Source organism: Hylobates moloch, unplaced genomic scaffold, assembly GCF_009828535.3.
Source record: "Hylobates moloch isolate HMO894 unplaced genomic scaffold, HMol_V3 SCAFFOLD_1, whole genome shotgun sequence".
NCBI classification, from domain to species: domain Eukaryota; kingdom Metazoa; phylum Chordata; class Mammalia; order Primates; family Hylobatidae; genus Hylobates; species Hylobates moloch.
In genome coordinates, this window is record NW_026652276.1 from 225,118,847 (window position 1) to 225,144,961 (window position 26,115).

Genomic DNA, 26,115 nt, shown 5'->3' on the forward strand with positions numbered 1-26,115 from the left:
AGGGAGAGAGAGAGAGAGAGAGAGAGAGGAAGAAGGGGGCGGAGGAGGAGAAGAAGACACTTTTTATTCTATAGGAGACATCACGGAAGAGAAATTAACACTGAGGCCTTGGCCGGGCGCGGTGGCTCACGCCTGTAATCCCAGCACTTTGGGAGGCCGAGGCGGGCGCATCACCTGAGGTCAGGAGTTTCCAGACCAGCCTGGCCAACATGGCGAAACCCGGCCTCTACTAAAAAACACAAAAATTAGCCGGGCATGGTGGCGCGGATCTGTAATCCCAGCTACTCGGGAGGCTGAGGCAGGAGAATCTCTTGAACCCGCAGACGGAGGTTGCAGTGAGCCGAGATTGTGGCATTGCACTCCAGCCTGGGCAACAGGGCGAGACTACTTCTTAGAAAAACAACAACAACAACGAACAAACAAAAAACCACTGAGGCCTGAAGATAAAGACACATGTACAACCACGGATGTCAGACTTCCAGAGGCACGGCCAAGGCAAAAGACAAACACATACAGACTGCAGCAGGCAGACAGGCCGGGTCCAGAGTCAGGCTCCGGTGAAGCTCCGAAGAAACAAACACGCAGGGAGATTTCGGAGGCGTCCGAGGACACCGCGGGGCCCGGCTGGCTCCCTCTGTCTCTATGCGCGCCCCTTCCCCGGGTCACCCCGCCTGCGCCCGACCTGCGCCAGCGCACCGCGCCCTCGGGGCTCCCTGGGACAGCCCGCGGCCTGGCCCGTGCGCCCGGGCTCCCCTCCCCGCCGGCCCGGCACTTCCCAGCTCTGACGCAGGAGCTTCTTTCACACCAATGGGGCTCGCGCGCGGAGGGGCCCTGCCCCTCCTCCGGGAAGGTGTGTCCCTGTTTCCTCACCTGAAACTTCCTAGGAGAACCCGATCCCTCCCTCCCGTCGGGCGGCCAGGGGCGGGCCGCGGGTGGGGCGGCCGGGCCTGCGCTGGGGACGGCGCTGGGGACTGCGGCCGGCGCCGAGACCTGGAGGGGACGCTGGGGCCGAAGCAGCATGTGACACCGACCAGGTGGGTGCCCTCCTCCCGTCTCGGCCCTGGGCTCCCGGCGGCTGTGGAGCCCGGCGGAGGTGGGGCAGAGACAGGAAGGAAGAGGAAGCAAGGCCTTTCCCAGGGATCAGCCCCCGCTGGGTCCGGGACGCAGGCTCCGGAAATGGGGGGGCTGGGCCCGCAGGCAGGGCTCGGTGTGTGTGGTTGAGGACCCTGGTGGGGAAGAGGAGAGGAACTGGAGGAAATGTTGTTGCCTAAAAGTTTGCTTCCGGTCGGGTCCCGCCTAGGAAATGGGCACCCTGCCCCCAGACGTTCCCAGGGCCAATAATCAGGGCTCTTTCTTCAAAGTCGGCGCCCTGGGGAAAGCTAAGCCGTATCAGAAGGAATAACTGAGATTCCCTTTCTAGGCTGTTCCTTACCTGGAGAGGTTTTATCGGCTCCTTTTCCTTAACCAGGCCGGGGCCTTTCCTTATGTATCTCCACAGGTATTTGCATACTGTGTGAGTCTATGTGTAGCTTCTCTCCGTGTTAACCAAAGCTCCGTAACCTGGAACAGTGACTCCTGCTCTGCCCCTCACCCCGGTTCCCTACATATGGGGAGCCTCCTAAAGCTTGATGTGAATCACAACATTGCATTCTTAGCAAGGTGGAAAGAAGTTATTTAGAGTTGGGGACTGAGTTAGGGGTCGGGGTGCTAGAATGCGGACTCAGAGCTCTAGAACCCCTGAGCATCTTTTACAGTTGCCTTCCGGCAAGACTGCCAGAGGAGAGCCAACTGTGATACCACGTCATTTCCAGATGTCAGTCTCTTTCTTCCCTTCCTGGATCTTGGGTTCCAAAGACAGATTTGCCCTTCTGCCTACCTAGAAGTGAACTCTGGCCATGACTCTTGTCTGGTTGAGAGAGAAGGGTGTGTCAAACAGAGGAGAGAGGGTGGTTTTCCTTTCGAGCTTCCTCCCTAGCTTGCTGCCCTACTGCACTCCATTGTCTGGCCTTGCATCTTGGGCCTAATCCAGAGGTCCCAGCTCCAGCTAAAAAGCTCTTGATGTGGCCTCTGTCTCAGACGTCCTGTTTTATACACATTTGGAGCATGAAGAAGTTCCTGGTATAGGCCTTAGCAAAATGGATGTCATTTGTTAACCAATCTGTGGGCCTAAAACTGAAGCCATGGCTAGTGAAGGAGTCCTGGGGAGCTGGGAAGATGGGATGAGGGCGTGTCAGTTCTGGGTGAGACTGTTATGCAGGAGGAATGTATGTCATGGTCCTAGTGGGGAGGACAGAGAAATCAAGAGGAGTGCAAAGGAATCCCTCTTGTCAACAGAACATAGTGATTCTCAATAGAGAGAAGAGTGTTCATATATTAGAGGTCCTGAGAGTGTATCGGTGCCCTTAACGCGGTCTGTCTGAGGTTCCGTGGCCACATTACACGTGATGTCTGTGGGATAGACAGGAATATGTCATCTGTGGTGTCTGGAGAGATCAGTCGCTATGTGGTATGGACAGGAATGGAGTCACTCGTAGGGTCTTGGGTTCAACGGGAGCAGCATTACTCAAGTGTCAGTGGTGTAGACAAACAGGTGACCAACGGGTCTGGCGTAGACAGGGGCTGGGTCACTCACAGTGTCTGTGGAGTAAGCAGGAGCTGATTGCTTATAGTGCCTGCAAGGTAGACTGGAACAAAGTCACCCTCAAGGTCTATGTGAATACACAAACACGTCACTCACACTAATGTTATCTGTGTGGATGCCACCAGGACCACAGATGAGATTGTAGAGTGTAAGTCAGCATTGACACTAATAATGTTCTTATAGAAACCATCTGGTCTATAAGGCAGTTGGTGTGACATTTTCAGACATTAGGGAATAGATAAATTGTTTATTACAGCTTTTGCTGGCATGGTGGGACTTTCCTACAATGGATAGAAACACACTGTAGTAGTCAGCGGTCTAGCAAGCTACCCCTATTTTGATATCTTTGTAGTATTGAGGGCAGTGATGTCAGTGAATAAAGTTATATATCTATGTGGTGATCTTATTTTAACCTCAATATTATTTTAGTGATTTGTAAGTCAGAATATTTGAAATCGACCTTGCTAGAAAATCCAGGAAGCATGGTCCTCAAAAATATATATGGCACTGAGTCTCAGTTCAAAGAATTGGCAGTTTGATTGGGGAGGGGTTGTATCCTTGAAATACAGTGCTGTTTCTAGTGACTAGAAATAGACAAGAGCCAAGGTGTTGGGGGGGCTCTAGGGAAGATAGTGAGCTCTGTCACTCATTGTGTTAAAGGGATAACTTGAAGCTTTGCCTCTCAAGAAGTCACACGTGGGTGAGGTTATGTGGATGTAAAATGTCTGTGGTCTGAAGCAAGGCCATATCCCCATAATCCCATGCCCTGGCTTTGCCTGTACACAGATAAACAGTGATTATTCACCCTCAGTGGAGAAGGAGATGAGGATGTTTGCACTCTACGTAATGAGCATTGCAAAAAAACTCTCTCCTGATGCCTTTACGAGAGTAAGACCATGATTTACAGATTTCCTTTCACTTTGTCACATTTTAGCTTTGTCATGCCTGATTGCAACAGGGTCACTGAGATAGGATCAAGTATAGGGAACGTGGGGTATGTTCTCCCTTTGCGGTAACTGGTGGCTGAGCAGGTGACCACTGATATTTCCAAATGAAAAAAGACAGTTAGAAACGATGTCAATGGGCTTGCAGAGGCAGGCATGCACTGTGCCACTAGATTGGAACAGAAAATGTCCAGGTAGCACATGGTATTTATAGATATACCCTAGATATGGCAGAAGCACACTTATGTTTAGAGGCTACTTGTTTTGAGGAAGGGATGGTGTATATGGAGGAGAGCATCTGAACCATACAGATGTAGGTGAGAAGAGACTACAGGTTTAGTCCCATGGTCTCCTTAGGCAGGAAGGAGCCAAGTTTCAGAAAGTGTCTTACAGTGAGCAAGTATATTACTCGATGTGTGGTTGAGAGAATAGGGCCACATCACAGAATCACCCATAGGGATTATAGTATTTTGTACTTAAGGGCTAGACATAGGGAGCCAATCACACATGGTGTCAGTTAACTGGAAAAGGCCATAAAAGTCCTTCTGCCTGTGTACAATTATGTCAGACATACCTCTTTGCCCCATATAGATGGTATCTGTGTCTCTGGGATGGCCAGAATCTTGTCACATACTACTCTGCAGTGTGCTGGGGACCTGCCTGTTTGGTTATGTCAGCCTCTACTGCAAGAGATTGTAAGGATGGCTGTGTGTGTGTGTGTGTGTGTGTGTGTGTGTGTGTGTGTGTGTGTACACAGTGGCTAAGCAGGACAGTATTCTGAGCAGGTGAGTTTTCAGTTTAAGCCTGGACCAGACAAGAAAGATGCAGGGTCAGGTGCAGCATTGGGTCCATAGAATTTTGGGGTCTTCTCTGGACTGGTGGCCTGCCAGCTTTCTTTCAATGGGACCTGTAAGTGCTTACAGTAGACTTAAGTCAAGTGACTTTGCTTCAGGTTTGCCCATACCATTTGCTTAGGAGATCGGAGCAAGGGTCTAGGGTCTTTGACCTTTAGTTTCTTCATCTGTAAATTGGGCAAAGTTTCTATGTGTCTCTGAAGGTCCTTCCGGCTTTATGAATCCTATGTTTCTCTCTTACACTTATTCTCTGTCGCTCAGATTAACAGTATGTACCACAGCCACCATTTCTATGACCCTTAAAGATAGCAGTGTACATTTTTATGTTACCTTATTTAGTCTTTACTAGAACTGTGAAGGAATCCTTTTATCTCCTTTTTAAAGATAAGAAAATGGATGTTCAAATAAATTTAATGGTTTCTACAATTGTCTTAAAACCAGCAAAGATACCAAAGAGGCACAACCAAACACTGATCCACACTCTTTTAACTCTATATTCTTCCATCATTCATTCATGCAATACATCTTTGTTGAGGGCCAACAGGCGGAGGGGTTTGAGCAGTTAATATGGCAGTGTTTGTGCCTTCATGGTGCTCATGATCTAGCCTGGAAAATAGACATTATATGTGACATGACAAGTGCAAGGTGTGTTTGAGGAGAAGCAAAGGATTCTCTGTTGCAAAAGAGGATTCCAGGCAGAGGAGCAGTGTCTGCAAAGGCCTACAGGTAAGAGACAGAGAGAGAAGTGAGCTAAAGACACTGAAAGCCAGTGGGAGAGGGGGGATGTTGGCAGGGACAGATGGTGACAGGTGAATAGGCTGCTGGAGAAGAAGGCAGAGCCAGGTTGTGCAGGGAGTATAACCCATGCTGAAGATTTAGATTTCATCTCAAGAGCATTTAGAGGCTGTCGAAGAATCTAAGCTAGAACTGGTGCTTTTGAAGCTCACTTAGATGCTGTATGGAGAACGGACTGGAATAGCGCGAAATGGGTGGAGGCCAGTGCCCAAGCTGTGGCCGGGTGCAGTGGCCCGGGTGAGACGGTAGCAGCATACACCAGTGGAGATGGATGGGACAGAAGTGGACAGTCTTAAGGGATATTTAGCAGATGACGTCAATAGCACATGGTGATTGATTAGATATGGGGAATCTGGGCCAGGAGGGAAACAAGAATTTTATTTTATTTTAATTAATTATTTATTTAGAGACAGGGTCTCACTCTGTCACCCAGGCTGGAGTGCAGTGATGTGATCTTGGCTCACTGCAGCCTCTGCCTCCTGGGATCAAGGGATCCTCCCATCTCAGCCCCCGAGTAGCTGGAACTACAGGCACATGCCACCATGCTCCACCAATTTTTGTATTTTTTGTAGAGACAGGGTTTCACCACGTTGTCCAGGCTGGTCTCAAACTCCTAGATTCAAGCAATCCACCTGCCTCAGCCTCCCAAAGTGTCAGGTTTATATATATAAAGTGCATTGGGAAACTCAGTTTCTCATCTGTCAAATTGGCAGAATAATGGTACCCATCTTATACGATGACTCTTAGATGTATGGCATATACATATTTAAAGAAGCGTTTCATTATTTTTAATGACATGTATGCAGGAAAACCTTAATGTTTCAGAATGAAAAATAAGAAAAATTAATTTGTTATGTATACAGCTCTAAATGTTTAAAGTTCTGTGTAAACTGTTAATCATGATTTTAGGAAAAGGTGGGCATTTTCCATTGAAGTAAAAGGATCACATTTTATTCTGACCGAATTTTATTCTTTATGTGAAAAATATTTATTAAACACTTAGTGTAGGCCAGTATTAGGCTAAGTATGGATAATTCAGCAAGTCATAGTTCTTAATCTCATAAATTTTACCATCTATTGGTTGCAATAGAGGGTAAATCAAAATACACACATCATTATATAATTATAATTGTATAAATGCTACAAAGGAAAAGTAAAGTGAACTATAGTTGGTAAGTGCTACAAAGAGGGGTACAATTTAACCTAGTTAAAAGATCATGGGAGGCCGGGTGCGGTGGCTTACACCTATAATCCCAACACTTCGGGAGGCCGAGGAGGGTGGATCATGAGGTCAGGAGATCAAGACCATCCTGGCCAAAATGGTGAAACCCCGTCTCTACTAAAAGTACAAAAATTAACTGGGTGTGGTGGCACATGCCTATAGTCCCAGCTACTCAGGAGGCTGAGGCAGGAGAATCGCTTGAACCCGGAGGTGGAAGTTGCAATGAGCCAAGATTGTGCCTCGGCACTCCAGCCTGGGTGACAGAGCAAGACTCCATCTCAAAAAAAAAAAAAAAAGACTGGAGGAAACTGAAGGGGTAAAACCGGGAAAATGTAATACCACAAGTAACAAGAGAGTATTTCTAACCTCAGTACTGTCAAATACTGACAAGAACCACCCAAAATGAAGATCCGTAGGGTCTTCTTTGGAATTAACAACATGTAGATTGTAGGGAATATTGGCAGAATGCTGCTTATCAAAGCCGGGTTGGAGGCAGGTGGGATGGGAGATTATGAAGACAGCAGATAAGAGCAACTCCTTCTAGTCATTTGAAAGATGAGAAGAATGTGGGAATGCTTCCGTACCCCAGGGGTGGTTCAGCAGGGATGTTGAAGGTATGAGTGCACAGGGTTCCTGGGGAAGCAGGCTAGAAATGACAGAGCATGGAAAGGAGGGATACGTCTTTTCCTGACTGAGGGTGGAATATAGAAAGAGTGGAAATACAGGTTGCTTTGGATCTCAAGAAATTGAGGTGAGAGAAACCCAGTTCCATCAGTTTCTATTTTCTTTGCAAAATAGGAGATGAGGTGTTCTGCTAGAAGTGAGAGGAAAGGCAGGAAGGTCGAAATCAAAAGACAGGAAGGTCAAAAGAATTAATGAGAAGAGTTCATATGGATACTGAGGCCAAGGGGAGAGTAAGATGATGCAGAAGCTACCCTTCTTTGGTCCTCCTTGAAGGTGGTAATGTGTCTAGTTCAACACTAATCCAATAAGGCTGTTATCATCCCACTTTACTACAGCTGCCTCTAGAAATGGAAACAAAACTGTTAGTTACAATGCTGTAGTAGACACTATGGAATGTAGAAAGATGAGTAAACTCCAAACCCTCCGTAAAGAAGATGAAACCATAGCACCTCGCACACTGGCTATCATAGCCTGGCCTATTTTAACTGATGTCCACAGCTTAAGAGGAAGACCCTCTCCTGACACTGCTTCTCTGGCCTAATAGATCTGGGGTGTGTCCCGTGCTGTGTCTGGGGGTTATATGAGGCTGAGTCACTCCTAGTGTCCGAAGAGTAGACAGGGAGAGACAGAAGATGACATAATGGAGTCTAGAGAGAACTGACAACTGGGAGCTGCTGGGCACTCTCTGACAATGGTCCTCTGCTATAATTTAATTGTTCATTATGACCTGTTTCCCTCACAAGACCACAGGCTCCATGACGACAAGATCTTTATCTCATTCACTACTGAATGCCCGACACTTAACAGGGTCGCTAGGAAAATATTTATGAAATAAATACATCAATGACAAGTTTTTTAGAGGCTGTCGCTTATGTTGTTGAGAAGCTGTTGTCTCAAAGAATGACCCTAAATAGAACCAAATAAATGCATCACTCTTCTTTTTTATGGTCTCTTCCTCTGATAGGTAAAAGCAGAGTTGTTAGAAACCTTTGTCTTTTGTTCCTCCTTAGGATTCAGCCCTGATGGAGGCTGAGGAGGCCCAGCATGGAGCGTCTCCTCCCATCTCTGCCATAGAAGAATTCAGCATTATCCCTGAGGCTCCCATGAGGAGCAGCCAGGTCTCTGCCTTGGGGCTTGAAGCTCAAGAAGATGAGGACCCATCCTATAAACGGAGAGAGGAACACAGACTCTCAGCAACACAGCAGAGCGAGTTAAAGGATGTGTGTGACTATGCGATTGAGACGATGCCTTCTTTTCCCAAGGACGGTTCTGCAGATGTGGAGCCCAATCAGGAAAGCCTTGTGGCTGAGGCCTGTGACACTCTGGAACACTGGGAGGCAGTACCCCAGAGCCTGGCAGGCCAACAAGCAAGGACTCTAGCTCCCCCAGAGCTCTGGGCCTGCCCCATTCAGAGTGAGCATCTAGACATGGCCCCATTTTCCAGTGACCTGGGAAGTGAAGAAGAGGAGGTGGAATTTTGGCCAGGACTTACTTCTTTGACATTGGGATCTGGACAGGCAGAAGAAGAAGAGGAAACCTCTTCGGATAACTCTGGTCAGACCAGATATTATTCTCCCTGCGAAGAGCATCCTGCAGAGACCAACCAGAATGAAGGCTCTGAAAGTGGGACTATCAGTCAGGGGGAAGAGCTGCCATCTGAGGAGCTGCAGGAAAGTCAAGGGCTCTTGCATTCCCAGGAGGTCCAAGTTCTGGAGGAGCAGGGACAGCAGGAAGCAGGATTTCGGGGCGAAGGAACTCTGAGGGAGGATGTTTGTGCCGATGGGCTATTGGGGGAGGAACAGATGATAGAGCAGGTTAATGGTGAAAAGGGAGAACAGAGGCAAAAACAGGAACAGGTACAAGAAGATGTGATGCTTGGGAGACGAGGAGAAAGAACGAGGCTCACTGGGGAACCAGAGGGTCTGAATGATGGTGAGGGGGAGCAGGAGGATATGGAGAGGACGGCTCAGGTTCAGGGAGGTCCAGAACAGGGAGGAGAGAGGAAGAGGGAGCTGCGGGTGCCGGAAGAGAATAGGGCGGACTCTCAGGACGAGAAGAGTCAAAGCTTTGTGGGAAAATCAGAGGAAGTAACTGGAAAGCAAGAAGATCATGGTCTAAAGGAGAAAGGGGTGCCAGCTGGCGGGCAGGAGGAGAAAGAGCCAGGCAGTTGGGATGGAGGCAGGCTGGGGGCAGGGGGAGGAGCGAGGAGCAGGGAAGAGGAGAATGAGCATGATGGGCCTTCGATGCCCGCTCTGGTAGCCCCTGAGGACTCTCCTCACCGTGACCTGTTTCCAGGTGCCTCATATCTTGCGACTCAGATTCCCGGGACTCAGACAGAGTCCAGGGCTGAGGAACTGTCCCCCACAGCTCTGTCTCCCTCGCTAGAGCCCATCAGATGCTCTCACCAGCCCATTTCTCTATTGGGCTCCTTCTCGACTGAGGAGTCACCTGACAAGGAAATAGCTCAAAACAGCCAGCAAGAGGGATCCAGGCTGAGGAAGGGAACAGTGTCCAGCCAAGGGACTGAGGTGGTCTTTGCCTGTGCATCTGTGACTCCCCCAAGGACACCAGATTCAGCGCCTCCCAGTTCTGCTGAAGCCTCCCCCATCACACCTGCCTCGGTATCTGCCAGGCCCCCAGTTGCCTTTCCCAGGAGGGAAACCTCTTGTGCTGCACGTGCTCCAGAAACTGCCAGTGCCCCTCTCTCAATGGATGATCCAGCTCCCTGGGGCACTTCTGAGATGTGCCCGGCTGTCCTCCATGGCTTCCCCTCTGCCGGGGCCAGCCCTCCCAGGCCCCCAGCCAACTCCACAGGCACCATCCAGCACTTACAGAGTGACTCCTTCCCTGGTTCTCACAGGACAGAGCAGACTCCAGACCTGGTGGGAATGTTGCTTTCCTGCTCCCACTCAGAGCTGCCCCAGAGGCCCCCCAAACCTGCCATCTACAGCTCTGTGACCCCAAGAAGGGACAGAAGGAGTGGTAGGGACTGCAGCACCGTTTCAGAATCCCCTACTGCCTTATCCACGCTGAAGCAGGACTCTCAAGAATCCATCTCAAATCTAGAGAGGCCCAGCAGTCCTCCCAGCATCCAGCCCTGGGTCTCCCCACATAATCCAGCCTTTGCCACAGAGTCTCCCGCCTACGGTTCTTCCCCAACCTTTGTCTCCATGGAGGATGTGAGGATCCACGACCCTCTGCCCCCTCCTCCCCCAGAGAGGAGGGACACCCATCCCTTCGTGGTGGAGAGAGATGGCCATCCTCGTGTGGTGGTTCCCACACTGAAGCAGCATAGCCACCCTCCTCCATTGGCCCTAGGTTCAGGGCCGCATGCCCCCCATAAAGGCCCACTTCCCCAAGCCTCTGACCCCACTGTGGCCAGGCAGCACCGACCTCTGCCATCTACCCCAGACAGCTCCCACCATGCTCAGGCCACCCCCAGGTGGAGATACAACAAGCCGCTACCCCCTACCCCTGATTTGCCGCAGCCCCACCTTTCTCCCATTTCTGCTCCTGGTATCTCAAGGATCTACAGGCCTCTACCCCCGCTACCCATCATAGACCCTCCCACCGAACCACCCCCATTACCCCCAAAGTCCAGAGGGAGGAGCCGGAGCACTCGAGGAGGACATATGAACTCAGGGGGTCATGCCAAAACAAGACCTGCTTGTCAAGACTGGACAGTCCCCATCCCCGCCTCTGCTGGACGCACCTCCTGGCCCCCGGCCACAGGTAGATCAACAGAGTCTTTCACTTCCACCAGCAGGAGTAAGAGCGAAGTGTCCCCTGGCATGGCTTTCAGCAACATGACAAACTTCCTAAGCCCCTCTTCCCCTACCACTCCCTGGACTCCGGAGCTCCAGGGACCCACCCCTAAGGATGAAGCAGGGGTCTCAGAACACCCTGAGACCCCTGCAAGAGAACCTTTGAGAAGGACAACCCCTCAGCAAGGAGCCAGTGTCCCAGGGAGGTCACCTGTGGGCCAAGCAAGGCAGCCAGAAAAACCCAGCCATCTGCACCTGGAGAAGGCGTCCAGCTGGCCCCACAGGCGGGACTCAGGGAGGCCACTAGGGGACAGCAGTGGACAGGCTGTGGCTCCTAGTGAGGGGGCCAACAAGCACAAGGGCTGGAGCCGGCAGGGCCTGCGCAGACCTTCCATCTTGCCTGAGGGCTCTTCAGGTGAGCAAGAACCAGGACCACAGTGATGCATCAGATCAAGCTTTCCCAGCTCTTCCCACCTCATCCCATCTTCTGTCCCCAGGGTTCCTAACATTCCCTCTGCTGGCTTCGCTCACATGTGTGCCTAACCTCAACACAGAGTCCCGAAGCGCCCTCCAAGCTCCTTGGGATGCTCTTCCTTCTTCTTCCCCTCTATCTCCCTGTCTCTCCCTCAACCAGCACCTTCTTTGGATGTCCCAAGGTTATTTTGGACTCCCTTCTACTCTTCAGTTACACTCCCCTGCTTGCTGTCCTCCTGGCTATTAGAAAAGGCCTCCTATGCTTGTCCCAGTCCCATCCTGACCCGTGGCTCAGGACGTCATTGGTACTGGTCTTCACACTGTCTGCTTTGCCACTTTCTTCCCTCCCAGTTTCCCAGTAAAGCCCATTTTCCCTTCTGGACCCCTACATCTCCTGCTCTAGGTCTTCTTTGGCTCTCTCTATTCCTCTGAAATCTCAGTTATCTTCCCCATTTCCACTTTTAGATTCAAGAGGTCCAGCCATGGAGAAACATCTGGGACCCTCGGACCCTGTTGTTTTTCGGTAAGTCACCCTCTCCCCTAACAGCCACACTGCACTCTCTTCACTTGGGATACTGAGAGTCCCCTAGTGAGGATTTCAGTTGATAAGGGTTCTGAGACCCCGAATGGCTCATTCCTGTTTCTTCTGGGTGTAAGGAGGAGAAGAGAGAGATGCCAGGATGCCAGCTTAGGGAGATTGTCTTTATCTACCTCATTCGGTCAGCCGAGCCTACGAGTCATCCATCTTCCCAAGCCCTATGGCCGTGAACTAAACCCCACAAAAGCTCCATGTTAGCCCAAGTGGTTCAAGCTGCAACTCTGTGCCTCTCCAGGGGATTTGGTCTTGACATCCCAGCACACATCCCAGAGGCTAGAGACTTTGTTCCCCACAGTCACCTGGGGTGCTCTGTGTCTAATGGCCAGTAGGTACCCCAGAGCCCTTCTTTACTCCACAGGGAGAAAAAAACAAAGGAGGTGATGGGAGGCTTTTCAAGACGCTGCTCCAAGCTCATCAACTCCTGTGAGTACCTTGAAATGGAACTATAGACCCAGGTGGGCATTCTGCCCAGCACTGGAGAGGGGCTTGTGGCTGTCAGTAGTGGGGTGGGGATGTCCCTAGCGAGAAGGCATTGCAGAAGATCTGTTTCCCTGCCTCCGCTCACTGTCCCTTCTTCCTGCTTTTCTTCCTTCCCATGCTTTTTTGCCCTGCAGCCCAGCTGCTTTACCAGGAGTATAGTGATGTTGTCCTGAATAAGGAGATCCAGAGCCAGCAGCGGCTGGAGAGCCTGTCCGAGACATCCGGGCCTAGCTCTCCGCGGCAGCCTCGGAAGGCCCTGGTCTCCTCCGAGTCGTACCTGCAGCGGCTCTCCATGGCCTCCAGCGGCTCCCTCTGGCAGGAAATCCCCGTGGTGCGCAACAGCACCGTGCTGCTCTCCATGACCCATGAAGACCAAAAGCTGCAAGAGGTACTGGGCAGGCCGCAGTGGGGAGGGGGCTACAGAAAAGGTGACAAGGTCTGGTTTGCTAGCATCCTTCTCTCCTGCTTACCACTGCCACCAAGAGTCAGCTGTCCCCACCACACAGGCGCATGTAAATACCACAGCTGTGGGTCATGTCCATTCTGAAGAAGTTGAATTGTTTTCTGGATTTCACCACCTCCCCTTTCATCCTCATCTGTTCATGCCATAGGCCACTTGCTCCTACCTGCTGTTGGTCTGGACTATACAGGGTGGCCATTGCCTCTGAATTTGTGTGGAGGAATGTGGAGTTAATCCCATCATCACTGCCTGTTTCAGGGTAGAGGAAAGCTTCCCTGTTCAGCCAGGGTGTCAGGCTACACTACAGTTTTCCTCTTTAGCCAAGGCATATTCCGGGGCTCTTTGTTGGGTCCCTTGAAGAGGGCCCCTTGCAGCTGTCCTGTGGTGCATCAATCTAACAGGGGCCTTAGAGTGATCAGCAGTCCCTGCTTGGTTGTTACTCCCAATAGCAAGACTGAACTAGAGGCTGTTTGTCTGATTCTAAGCTATAACCATTAGTAAGTTTTACATGGAGAGTGCCTCTTAATAATTTGTCTGAAATACGGGGTAAAACCTTTCTTCCCAGAAAGACAGTATGGAACAATGGGATAGAATAATGTTTAAGAAATTAGGTTCTGGAAGAAATGACCTGGATATGAAACCCACTTTTTTTAAAATTATTAATTTATTAGAGACAGGGACTTGCTCTGTCACTCAGGCTGAAGTACAGTGGTACAATCATTGTTCACTGTAGCCTCAACCTCCTGGGCTCGAGGAATCCTCCCACCTCAGCCTCCCAAGTAGCTAGGACTACAGGTATGTGCCACTATGCCTAGCTAATTTTTTAATTTTTCATAAAGATGGTGTCTCACTATGTTGCCCCAGTTTTCTCGAACTCCTGGGCTGAAGCAATACTCCTGCCTCAGCCTCCCAAAGTGCTGGAATTACAAGCATGAGCCACTGGGCCCGGCCACAGAGCCCACTTTAATATTTCCAATTTACCTTTGCCCAAATAACATGATCTTTCTAAGCCTCGGTTTCCTCGTTTGTAAAACTGAGATACAAACAGTTACTGTAAGAATCAAGAAACATGAATGCCTGGTACATAGTAATTTCTCAAAAAATGTTGACTTTTCATTTTAAGTAAGCCAGACCTAGGTTCGAAACATGACTTCACCATTTACTAGCTTAGGCAGCCTTATAACTTCACTAAATCTCAGTTTCCTCACTTGCAAATTGAGGATAATAATGCCTACCTTTCAGGGTTGCTGAATGGTTTAAATGAAATAATGCATATCTAATTTAGCAGTAATATTTGATGTATAGTTTGATAAATATTAGGGCCATACTCTCTGCCTATCAGAGGCAGGGAAGAGTAAACTTTGGGCCAGGAGGACTTATGGATAGACAATGCTTTTACCAAGTCAGAGACAGAATACATTGTTAGACTTTGCAAAGTTCAGACTTGAGAGCCCTGTTCTGGCTGCAAATTTTTAAGCACAGAGAAGATATTTAGAAAATAACTGATCTTCCCCATATTTGTTGACCAAACAGTGGGAGATGACATGAGTTCTAGCTCTCTTTTACCAACTCCAGCATACTGGGAAGTCCAGCAGGGCTCCTATTCCAGCCCTGGTCTCATGTTTGAGAAGAAAGGGCTTTACATTTCTATGTGTTAAACACACAGACTCATTTTATAAAGTAGCACCTCTGGGGTTCACAAAGTGCTTTCACAGGCTCCATTTCTTTCGACTGTTGTGTCTTCCACAGTGAGATGGGGGTCACTATATCCACATAAAAGGACAAGAAAAGTGAGATTCAGAGAGGTTAAATGAGCCACCCAAAGTCAGTCATGTAGTGAATGTTAGAGCAAGGATGCAAATGAGCCTTCAGTGTCCCTGTTCAGGGTTGTTGTATGGGAGGGTCATCTGGCTGTGCCATTGGTCATCCAAGTCATCACCAGGGTGTGTGTGTCTCCTGTCTCTTTTCTATCCAGGCATCTCTCTTGAGGCCACATGCTTGGATGAAAAGCATGAGGAGCCCAGCTAGAGGCATGGTCATGAGTCATAGTGCCCCTTGCTGGAACCTCCAGACAGTTTCTCATATGCTGGGCATGCATTAAACCACAGCTGCGCCATCTTGTTCTCAGATATCCTGCTTCTGTCTCCTGCTTCTCATCTGTCCTCAAACCTCAAACTGAGCTCATCACCTTCGTCCTCTAAATCTATGCCTTTTCAAAGTTCTCTGGCTCAGTAAATGAGTCCATCGTTCACCCAGGTGCCCGATTCAAAAAGCTTTTGCTGTGAGTACAAAACATTAGCTTTGAACCTTCCTTCTGTTTGAGGCCCCATTTCTAGCAAATAGTCCAACCCTTCCAATTCAACCCCATAAATAATTATAAAATTAATCTACTTCTCTTCAGCTCCGTGGCTATTCAGGCCTTCATCTCCCATGTGGAATTATTACAACAGTTTCTTAACGTGGCTTTTGCTTCTTTTCATCTTTTCTTCTCATTCTGCTTAGAAATAACTTTATAAAAAACGGCTGGGCACAGCGGCTCACACCTGTAATCCCAGCACTTTGGGAAGCCGAGGCGGGTGGATCAGCTGAGGTCAGGAGCTCGAGAACAGCCTGGCCAATATGGTGAAACCCTGTCTCTACTAAAAATACAAAAATTAGCTGGGCGTGGTGGTGCATGCCTGTCATCCCAGCTACTCAGGAGGCTGAGGCAGGAGAATCGCTTGAACCTGGGATGTGGAGGTTGCAGTGGGCTGAGATCATGCCACTGCACTCCAACCTGGGTGACAAAGCAAGACTCCATCTCAATAAAAAAAAAAAAAAAAAACGCAGAAATAACTTTATAAAAAACAAATCTGCTGAAGTTATTCTCCTATGTAAAGCCTGTTTTCATTATCCCATTGTCTTAAGTCCAAACAATTTTACATTGTTTACATTACCCTTCAGGCCTCCTCGACTGCTGCAGCTTTATCTCTTGCCACTACTGCTGTATACTTGGTTCAAAAAATGCTCAATTTATTTAGTTTAGTTAGTTAGTTTATTTGTTTGTTTTGAGATGGGGTCTCACTCTGTCACCCAGGCTGAAGTGCAGTGGCGCGATCTCGGATCACTGCAACCTCACCTCCCAGGCACAAGCAATCCCTCTGCCTCAGCCTCTCAAATAGCTGGGCCTACAGGTGCATGCCACCACACCCGGCTAATTTTTGTATTTTTTGTAGAGACAGGGTCTCTCTACATCGCCCAGCCTGGTTCTGAACTCCCGGACTCAAGTGATGCACCCACCTCAGCCTCCCAAAGTGTTGGGATTACAGGCGTGAGCCACTGCGCCCAGTCCACTTAGCTTTTTTAATATAAATTTCATTGTGTATATTCAAGATATACAACATGATGTTACGGGATACATATAAATAGTAACAGAATTACCCTAGTGAAGCAAATTAACATATTCATCTCACTTTGTTACTCATTTTTTTGTTCTTGTTTTTGTGTTATTTAGATTTCTTGAAAGCATATTTTTCTCTTATACCTTTGAAGGCCTATACCTGTGCTTCAACCCTAGATTAAATCCTATTCAAATGCTCTTCTCCTCCCCGCAGATCAGCTTAGGTTCTTGTGTGACTGTGAACCATAAAAGGATCTTGCTCACCGCTCTACTCCCAAAACATTACACAGTGGCTGGCATATTCCAGGGGGTAAATAAAATCCTTAATTAATCTTCCTCATCTCCAACCTCCTAGGTCAAATTTGAGCTGATTGTGTCAGAGGCCTCCTACCTGCGCAGTCTAAACATAGCTGTGGATCATTTCCAACTTTCAACCTCACTCCGGGCCACACTTTCCAACCAGGAGCACCAATGGCTCTTCTCTCGTTTACAGGATGTGCGAGACGTCAGCGCCACGTGAGACTCCCCTTCTCTCAAATACCACTCACTCAGCCTCACTGTTGTTAGGCTTTAAATGTTCCGTTATTTTTCTCCCCCTCTTAGAAACCCTCTCCTTTTCACAGTTATGGGATGAAATTGGGCCTCAGTTTCTTCCATGATTCCCGATGGCTATAGGAAGAAGAATAGCAAGAAGAGGAGAGGGCCTGTGGGTGGATAGATCCATTAATGGATAAGTAAATGAGCAACGCTGCCTGGGTTGAGGTTTTGGATTACTGTGGTCATGCACTGCATTGGAGATGAGGTGGCAAAACGATCTAAAGATCAGAAAACCTGAACAGGATCAAAAGAAGAATGAGAAATGGAATATTAGAATAAAAGTGTTAAATCAGGCTCAAACTCAGGACAGTTTTGGAGCGAATTCTAGTGCATAGCAAGGAGCACAGAGCAGAGAGTCAATAGAAGTTGTTGGCTAATGGAGTGAAGAAGTCACCAGCTCAGTGTGCATCAGGGGCCAGTCAACTGCTTAGCTGAGGTCCAGAAGTCTCATGAGACTGGTTTAAATCCTGTACAGGTTCCTTTCAGACCTGGAAGAGAACTTTGAGAACAATATCTTCTCCTTCCAAGTATGTGACGTAGTCCTGAACCATGCCCCAGACTTCCGCCGGGTCTACCTGCCTTATGTCACCAACCAGACCTATCAGGAACGCACCTTCCAGAGCCTGATGTGAGACTCATCCCCTATTCAATCGCCATGTAGGCCCTGCAGTGACCATGCACCAGTCCCCAGCCCAGAGGGCTATCCCAACAGCACACTTTCTCCACCCCACCCTCCATATTGGTTCCCCCAGCCATCACATCTGAGAGCCCTGTACATCAGCTCCCACAGTTCTTTCCCATTCCACAGATACTCCACTGACCTCCCCTCCCCGCACCTTCACTGCATCCCCCGTTGCTCCCCACATCCCCCCTCCCCTAAGGCTCGCTGTCCGTGCAGGAATAGCAACAGCAATTTCCGAGAGGTCTTGGAGAAGCTGGAGAGCGACCCCGTCTGCCAGCGTCTTTCCCTCAAGTCCTTTCTGATTCTGCCCTTCCAACGCATCACCCGCCTCAAACTGCTGCTCCAGGTAGGGCAGATGCTACCTTGATCCTCTCCCCTTAACTCGAAGGGATGCCCTCAGGAAGACCCACAACAAAGGACCAACCATTCTTCTGCCAGGTGTCCACATCCTGTCTCCCTGCTGCCCACTGCCTGCTTGCTTAGAAATATTTGCAGCTGAAATGTGGTCCCTGGGCTTCTCCATTCACCAGCCCCCAATCATTTCTTCCTGTTTCCCATTTCTTCTTCCCGTCGCACTCCTGCCTACTGTCTGTTCAATAGAACATTCTGAAGAGAACACAGCCTGGTTCCTCGGAGGAGGCAGAGGCCACGAAGGCGCACCACGCCCTGGAGCAGGTAGGCAGCCACCACCTCCGCTCTGACCCTCTGTGTATTCTTCTCAGAGAGGTCGTTCTCACCTAGGCCCACAACTCCAGGGAGCATGAGAGGTGGGACCCTGTTGGGAGAGCTCAGCCACCTCCCTGCATCCACCAAACTTCCAAACATACACACCCCACGGCCACCTCTCCCACGCTGAGCACACTCCACATCAAGGGACTGTGCCCTCTCCACCATCACCCCCACATTCAGTCTCACTTTTACTCAGTCCAGGAATGTTCTGCCAGGTGATACAAAGTTGTCTAGGACTTGTGCTTGATACTGCCTGCCCAATTCCAGCCTGGGAAAAATGACCGAGGCTGTCATAACCTATTTCCAGATTGCTTGCAGGGGACTCAAAGGTCAAAGCCTCTAACACAGTGCCCTTCCCCTTTCCTCACTCTCTGCGTCCCTAGCTGATCCGGGACTGCAATAACAATGTCCAGAGTATGCGACGGACAGAGGAGCTAATCTACCTGAGCCAGAAGATTGAGTTTGAGTGCAAAGTGAGTTGGTCCCATGCACCCCATCCCTGCCCATGAACTCCCTTAACATGTCCTGCAGATCACCCCCTAACCTGGAACCACCTTGCTCACATTATCCCCAGCCCCTCCCCTCATTTCTGCCCAACTTCTGCTCTGTTCCATTTCTGGGAGGCCTACTTTGGTCTCCAAGACATATTGCTAAGTGAAAAGAAAAGGTAAAGAATTGTGTGTGTATTATATCATCTTTGGTATTAAAGTGGGAGGATACAAATCTATACAGGTATCTGCTTGTGTGTGCATAAGGAAACTCTGGAAGGAGCATAAGAAAAAAAGAAACAGTGGTTACCTGAGGACAAGGGGGGTGCATTTGAGAAATGGGCAAATGAGAGAGAACTTTTCAGGATGAGGCTTTATAAAAGAATGTTTTGGTGCTTGAGTCATTTATTACTTTATCAAATCTCTTTCTAGTCTAATCAAACCCACATAAGATTGGATCCAAATTTAGGGCCAACATCCCTCATTGAAATATAAATCTAAAATAGACATTCCACATTCAAATTCCAACTTAGAACAGATACTATCTTTTTTTTTTTTTTTTTTTTTTTAAACAGAGTCTCACTTTGTCGCCCCAGGCTAGAGTGCAGTAGTGCGATCTTGGCTCACTGCAACCCCCACCTCCCAGGTTCAAGCAATTCTCGTGCCTTGGCCTCCCTGGTAGCTGGGATTCCAGGTCTGCACCACCATGTCTGGCTAATTTTAGTATTTTTAGTAGAGATGGGGTTTCACCATGTTGGCCAAGCTGATCTCCAACTCGTGGCCTCAAGTGATCCGCCCACCTCTGCCTTCCAAAGTGCTGGGATTATAGGTGTGAGCCACCACGCCCATGCTTAGAACAGATACTATCTTTACACTCCTGAAAAAGAAGGAAAATCCCTTATTCACATACTAAGCATAGACCACACCCTCATCTTTAACCAAATTCCAGCTCCAAGACGCCCCACCTAGTTCTTCTCACCCCCAAGTTTGATTCCAACTGCTCACATATCTCTGGTATAATAAAAAATGGAATTGATACCAGACCTGCCTCTAGTATTTTAACCTCTAAGACACATATAGTGTTCACTGACTTGCTCCATCACATACCCTGATTGGACTCTTCCAACCCTCCTTCAGTTCAGGCCTCTCCGGCAGAGCTGTCCCACGCACTCACTATCCTGAGTTGGACCACAGGCATCTTCTATTTGCCTGAGCATACAACCATGGGAGCCACACACCAGTGGACAGTGGTAGTTAGAGGGTTCACAGAGAAAGAGAATCTAAGTGATGGGTTATGAGCCAGAAGGCAAATGTAGAAGAGATGCTCATCCAAGGTGGAACTTGCATGGAAGTGGCATGGGGAGGATGGTGGGACCAGGAGCAAACCTCATGCTTCTCCCTTCTGTGACAATGCCTTCTCTCTCTTCCTCTGCCCTGTAGATATTCCCGCTCATTTCTCAGTCACGCTGGCTGGTGAAGAGTGGGGAGCTGACAGCCTTGGAGTTCAGTGCTTCTCCAGGGCTACGAAGGAAGCTGAACACACGTCCAGTCCACCTGCACCTCTTCAATGACTGCCTGCTGCTGTCTCGGCCCCGAGAGTCAGTGACTGGAGTAGGGGAAGGGGATGAGGCAAGAGGGGGGTCTGAAAGGGAGAGAGAAGGGTCATGTTCCTAGAAGAGCCCTTCTCAGTGGCTTAACCCACACAGCCCAGGTCACAGCCTAGAGAAGAGAAAAACAAGCCCAAAGCAAAAAGGGGATCCCATCAAACTATGTCATGAAACCACATGGCAGGACATGTACTGTGTTGTAGACACAGAGCAAAATGTAGCAAATTAGCTTATCACATTCTCACATGAGTCTATTTGTGGCTTCTTTGGACTGGCCTCAACCTACTATTCTAGAGATACTTAGCTAATTCCAGATCTTAAGTCTCTGGTCTTAAGTTTCTTGGGAAATGTATATTAATTCTATCTCTTCACCTCCTTAAAGTGGTAATGTATCCATTGCACTAGGTGTGTGGTTTGCCAGACTAGGACAAATCCCTGAGGACCGTGGAGCTACCATCTTGGGATGGTTTTTGTGGGAATTCGCAGGCTGTAGATGTAGGGATTTCCAACCCAAGGTTATGAGGGTAGGTGAAGTATGGAAACTGTAGAATCAGGTTGAAAGGATTTGTATTTTGCAGGGGTAACCGATTCCTGGTATTTGACCATGCTCCCTTCTCCTCCATTCGGGGGGAAAAGTGTGAAATGAAGCTACATGGACCTCACAAAAACCTGTTCCGACTCTTTCTGCGGCAGAACACTCAGGGCGCCCAGGCCGAGTTCCTCTTCCGCACGGAGACTCAGTGAGATGGGGCTGGGCAGAGGAGCTGCGGTTAGGGGGGAGATGGGCAGCCCAGAAAAGAAGTGGGACCAAGGCAGAAAATGTGTCCAGAAGACAGCCACAGCCTCGTTTAGCCCATTCTGGACTGGGGACCACCATAGAGAAATTCAAACTCCTAGAACTAATGGATAACTTGCAGGAGATTGGGGTGGGAGAGGGTACAAAGTCACCACCGAGGCTTAGCATCTATTTTGTACTCTTTACTCAAGAAGGACAAGGTCTATGTGGTATCAGAAAGGAGAAGGACTGGTATGGAGTGAGCAAGGAATTGGAATGCTGATATCTGTGCGCACATGCCTCCATGCCTGAGGCAGAAACCCTTCTATGCCCCAGCTGGTGGGCACAGATGTGAATAAGACAAGTGCTGGGTGACTTCTACTTTCTGTGCTCCCATCTTCCAAACCAGTCCTCTGTTGACCAGAAATCCAGTGTTGAGAATGCTGATTTGCTCATGTTTTCTATAATAATAAAATAAAATACATTCACACAGACATACATTTTTGAGAGTATTAATAGTACCTATAAAATCTGGACCACAGTGCCTGCAATAATGAACATATAAAAGCCTGTAGCTGTTATTGCTATTATAAAAGATATATGAACAGTCGTTTAAAAGTTTGACATATCTAAGTGTTTGAGGATCCCTATGTTGTAGACACTTTTTCAGTTTTGTCCCTTGGAAGATACTTCAGAGTGGGGCTGATAACACCTGTTCTCATTTATTGAACAGAAGGACTAGTATCGGAGTTTGTGTGCAAAACAGCATATAAGTCAAATAACCAGGTTCAGATGCATGTTGTTGGTTTGGTGCTTTGGGCACTGTGCCTGGAACAGTAATAGTGTCCGTTCCCAGTTACCTAGGCACAACTGGGCGCAGAGGCTAAGAGAATGCAAAAACCTTCAGATGATTACAAACCTAAGCTTGGATTACACTGTGCAACAACAACAAATAAAACAGTAGACAGATCTCCCTGATCTAATTATTATTATGAAACAGTGTTCATCTCTGAGATATTTGGTCGAAGGGAGATAGGCAAGGGAGTGTCAAGAATCATGCAAAATGATGAAGGGAATCTAAACTGAGATGGGTACTTCGCTTAGCACAATTTCCAAAACAGAAAATCTACAGACTTTATGACTAATGGACTTTACGCCCCCAACTTGGAAGATATGAGAAGCCATTAGGAGGATAATTCTGGAAAGAGAAGAGGAAAAGTAAAGTGTGACAAGACACATTCACATATAGTTCGAGATTGTGTCATGTTTCCAACCAAAAAGAGTCCTATATAGTTTTGTGATAGAAGTCATGGAACTAGATAAGTCCTTCCCACAGTCTTTTGCCATCCCCATCCTTGGCCCTCCTCCTGCACCCCTACAGTTGATGCTATGACCCTGCTTTGTTTCCTCAGAAGTGAAAAGCTTCGGTGGATCTCAGCCTTGGCCATGCCAAGAGAGGAGTTGGACCTTCTGGAGTGTTATGGTGAGTGAGGGTCTAAGAGGGAGAGAAAAGCAAGCAGGGTCAGATGTCACCTTTGGATACAGGGGTTTAAAGGGCTGGGTGGGAACTCTAGGCTTGTATTTATTGATATTCCATAAAATGTCAGGGTGGAACACTGGCCTCTAGAGCTTAAAAACCTGAAATATATCGCCTAAAACTGCTCATCACTATGGTAGTCCCCCTTCCCCATACATTCCCTTCCTTGGGCAATAGTTTGCTCTTTTTAAAAAGATTTGTCCCCTTAAGTCTAAGCTGACATTACTTTGCCTAGATTTTACCTGCTGGAAGGTCTTGTGAGGGTAGGGGAAAAAGCCTGACGGTGGTGGGAAGTGTGCAGGAGGATAGCACCCCAGATCTATCTTGACCACACTTCTCCTAAGAGGGTGACCTGAGGTCACCTACCCCAGGCTTCTGGGTGGCCATGGGGAGCCACAGACACACACACATTATGTATGTGTCGGCATTCACACCAAGACTGGACTTCTTACGCCTCTCATGTCAGCCCCACCGTTGTCCTCCAGCAAAGATTCCCTAATTTAAATCCAGAGAGAATCTGATCTCAACACTGGAGCTTTAGTGACTGAAAAAAACAAACAACTACAAGGAACCCTGGGAATGAAGTAGGAGAGCCATGTAGTAACTGAACACTGTTAACTTGCTCACTGTGGATTCCATCTGCTGGCTTCAGTTCCCCAGTGGGTGAGGAGGGCAGGAGCATTCTTCCTCCTTCATTTTGACCTTGTGAATGGCAGATGGGGAGGATCTTGAGAAAGCAAATAGTAACGCAGTATTCTGTTTATTTTACCAGAGAATCAAGGCAGTGTGGTAACATAAAAGAGCCATAAACCCACATATGATGGAATACTGATAGGTGAAGCATTCTCTGAGGCTTGTTTTCTTGAGCTTCAGATCTATGGACATGTCCCCTGGTTCTCAAAAACATAGAAATAGAGAAATCTTGAATGTCATCAAGATTCATCTGATCAACCTTGATCAATAACCGTCTTGATCATTGATAGATGAGGAAACTGAAGCTCCAGGGCATTCGGTCTCTTGCTTAGGTCAAACCTGGGACACCACTGGTTGAGTCTTTCTTGATTCCACATCTGGTACTGGGAAGAAAATGAAGAATAAGACACAGACTCTGATTTTATAATCCAGTTGGAGAGGCAAAACACGTCCATGTAGCAGTTAGATAAGGGATAAATGCCTTGGCATGAACAAGCAGTCTTAAAAGAGTTCAGAACCCATTGAAGACTAGAGTCAGGGAGGGTTTCAGAGGGAAGACGGGTCATTAGCTGGATCTCAGGTATTTGAGATGAGGATCTAAAGGTGGTCACAATGTATTTCTCAACCCATCTCCTCTGGAGAAGTGGAATTTTTGGTCCATTTCATTTCCGGTATGTCTATGTCTTTATTAACCATTTTCAAATTTCCTCTTTTGTCTGTGACTTTCAACAGCCCAAATCTGTCTCTATCTCAAGTCCTCCCACGCCACCCCCCTCCAAGTCCTTGTCTGTGTTCCAATCCCCTGCCGCTCCTAACCTCTCTTCACACTCTTCTCTTCCAAAGACTCCCCCCAGGTACAGTGCCTTCGAGCCTACAAGCCCCGAGAGAACGACGAGTTGGCACTGGAGAAAGCTGACGTGGTGATGGTGACTCAGCACAGCAGTGACGGTAAGTGGGAGCATGAATGAGCAGCAGGCCAGGCACTGCAGGCAGGGCAGCGCTGGGAGTGTGTTCACTTCCTGCAGCTGCCGTGACAAAGTACCATGGACCGGGTGGCTTATGGCAACAGAAATGCATTCTCTCACAGTTCTGGAGGCAAGAAGTCCCAAATCAAGGTGTGGGCAGAGCCATGCGTCTTTTGAAACCTCTAAGGAAGATCCTTCCATACCGTTTCCAGTCTGGTAGCCCCAGCTGTTCCTTGGCTTGTGGCAGCATCCCTCCAACTCTGCCTCTGTCTTCCTGTGGCTAGCTGCCTTCCTGCGTCTGTGTCCAAGTTTCCCCCCCTTTTTTTTAATTTTATGTATTATTATTATTTTTGAGACAGAGTCTTGCTCTGTTGCCCAGGCTGGAGTGCAGTGGCGCAATCTCGGCTCACTGCAACCTCCACCTCCTGGGTTCAAGTGATTCTCCTGTCTCAGTCTCCCAAGTGGCTACGTGAGCCACCACACCTGGCTAATTTTTGTATTTTTAGTAGAGATGGGGTTTCACCATATTGGTCAGGCTGGTCTTGAACTCCTGACCTCAAGCAATCCACCCCCCTTGGCCTCCCAAAGTGCTGGGATTACAGGCGTGAGCCACCACGCCCAGCCCAAGTTTTCCTCCTTTATATAGACACCTGTTATACTGGATTAATGGCCACCTTACTCCAGTATGATCTCATCTTAACTTTATTAATTATTTTTGTGACAACCTCATTCCCCATAAGGTCACATTTTGAGGTACAGATGATTAGAACATCAACATAAATGTTGGGAGGGACACGATGCAACCATAACAGTGGTGAAGGCTCAGGAATGGACAGCTGTAGACTTGGCTACACCCAGGGCCGCCATGTTAGGACACTTGGAGGTTGGGTTTATGCTGGAGGCTCCCCAGTTCACTCAGCCTGAGGATTCAGAAAAGTCTCCAGGAAGGTGATCCAGAGAAGCTATCGTGAGCCTTTCCCAGGTAATGCTTCCCACTCATCCTGTGCCCACAGGCTGGCTGGAGGGCGTGAGGCTCTCAGATGGGGAGCGAGGCTGGTTTCCTGTGCAACAGGTGGAGTTCATTTCCAACCCAGAGGTCCGTGCGCGGAACCTGAAGGAAGCTCATCGAGTCAAGACTGCCAAACTACAGCTGGTGGAACAGCAAGCCTAAGTCTTCTCTGAGAGGAGTTTCCTGAGCTGAAGAACAAGCTGCTCGTGGCAAGGGCTGGCCCCAGAACCCTGCAAGAGAGGCCTTCTGTGGATGGAGAATTAGGCCTTCTCAAAGCTCAAGGACAAAATCCAGCTAATCCAGTCCCTCGGCCCAGGCATCCTTTTGTGCTTTGTGCTTGGTGGGGGGATTTCGAGGGACTTTGCACTGGACTCTGGGAACCTTTTATCATTAAAAAAAGAAAAAGGGACCACTGGGGCCTGAGCCAAGGAACTTTCCTTCTACTGCCTTACAGTGCTTAAACATTCTCCGCCTCCGGGGTGCAGATTCAGAGCTGGCCAGAGTTTCAGTGATAGCCGTATGTTAAACAGCATCTGACCTCAGTCTCCTGGAGGGAGATGTTTAAGAGGGGTTAACACATCAGATGGGAGGGTCAGCCCGGTGACCTGTAAGGTATCTTCCAACCTAGAAATTCTCCATAGTTATGGTGCAAGGTCAGTGTGTCTCTGAGATGTATGTCTGTTGGTGGCAATGTGAGGGTAATACTCTCTCACTCTAATAAACTTGGCACTTCTCCGA

At 48.5% G+C, this 26,115-nt stretch overlaps 1 protein-coding gene across 1 annotated transcript; it reads left to right on the forward strand.

Moving 5' to 3' along the window:
- The first annotated feature begins 934 nt into the window (after positions 1-934).
- ARHGEF5 (Rho guanine nucleotide exchange factor 5) lies at positions 935-26,115 on the forward strand. The gene is made up of 15 exons (XM_032762049.2): positions 935-1,034; positions 8,151-11,319; positions 11,844-11,901; positions 12,335-12,399; positions 12,591-12,844; positions 16,651-16,811; positions 17,368-17,520; positions 17,791-17,920; positions 18,175-18,249; positions 18,687-18,776; positions 20,232-20,389; positions 20,977-21,138; positions 22,586-22,656; positions 24,247-24,351; positions 25,382-26,115. The coding sequence occupies exons 2-15, from the start codon at positions 8,163-8,165 to the stop codon at positions 25,537-25,539; spliced, it is 4,797 nt and encodes a 1,598-aa protein (XP_032617940.1). The 5' UTR covers positions 935-1,034; positions 8,151-8,162; the 3' UTR covers positions 25,540-26,115.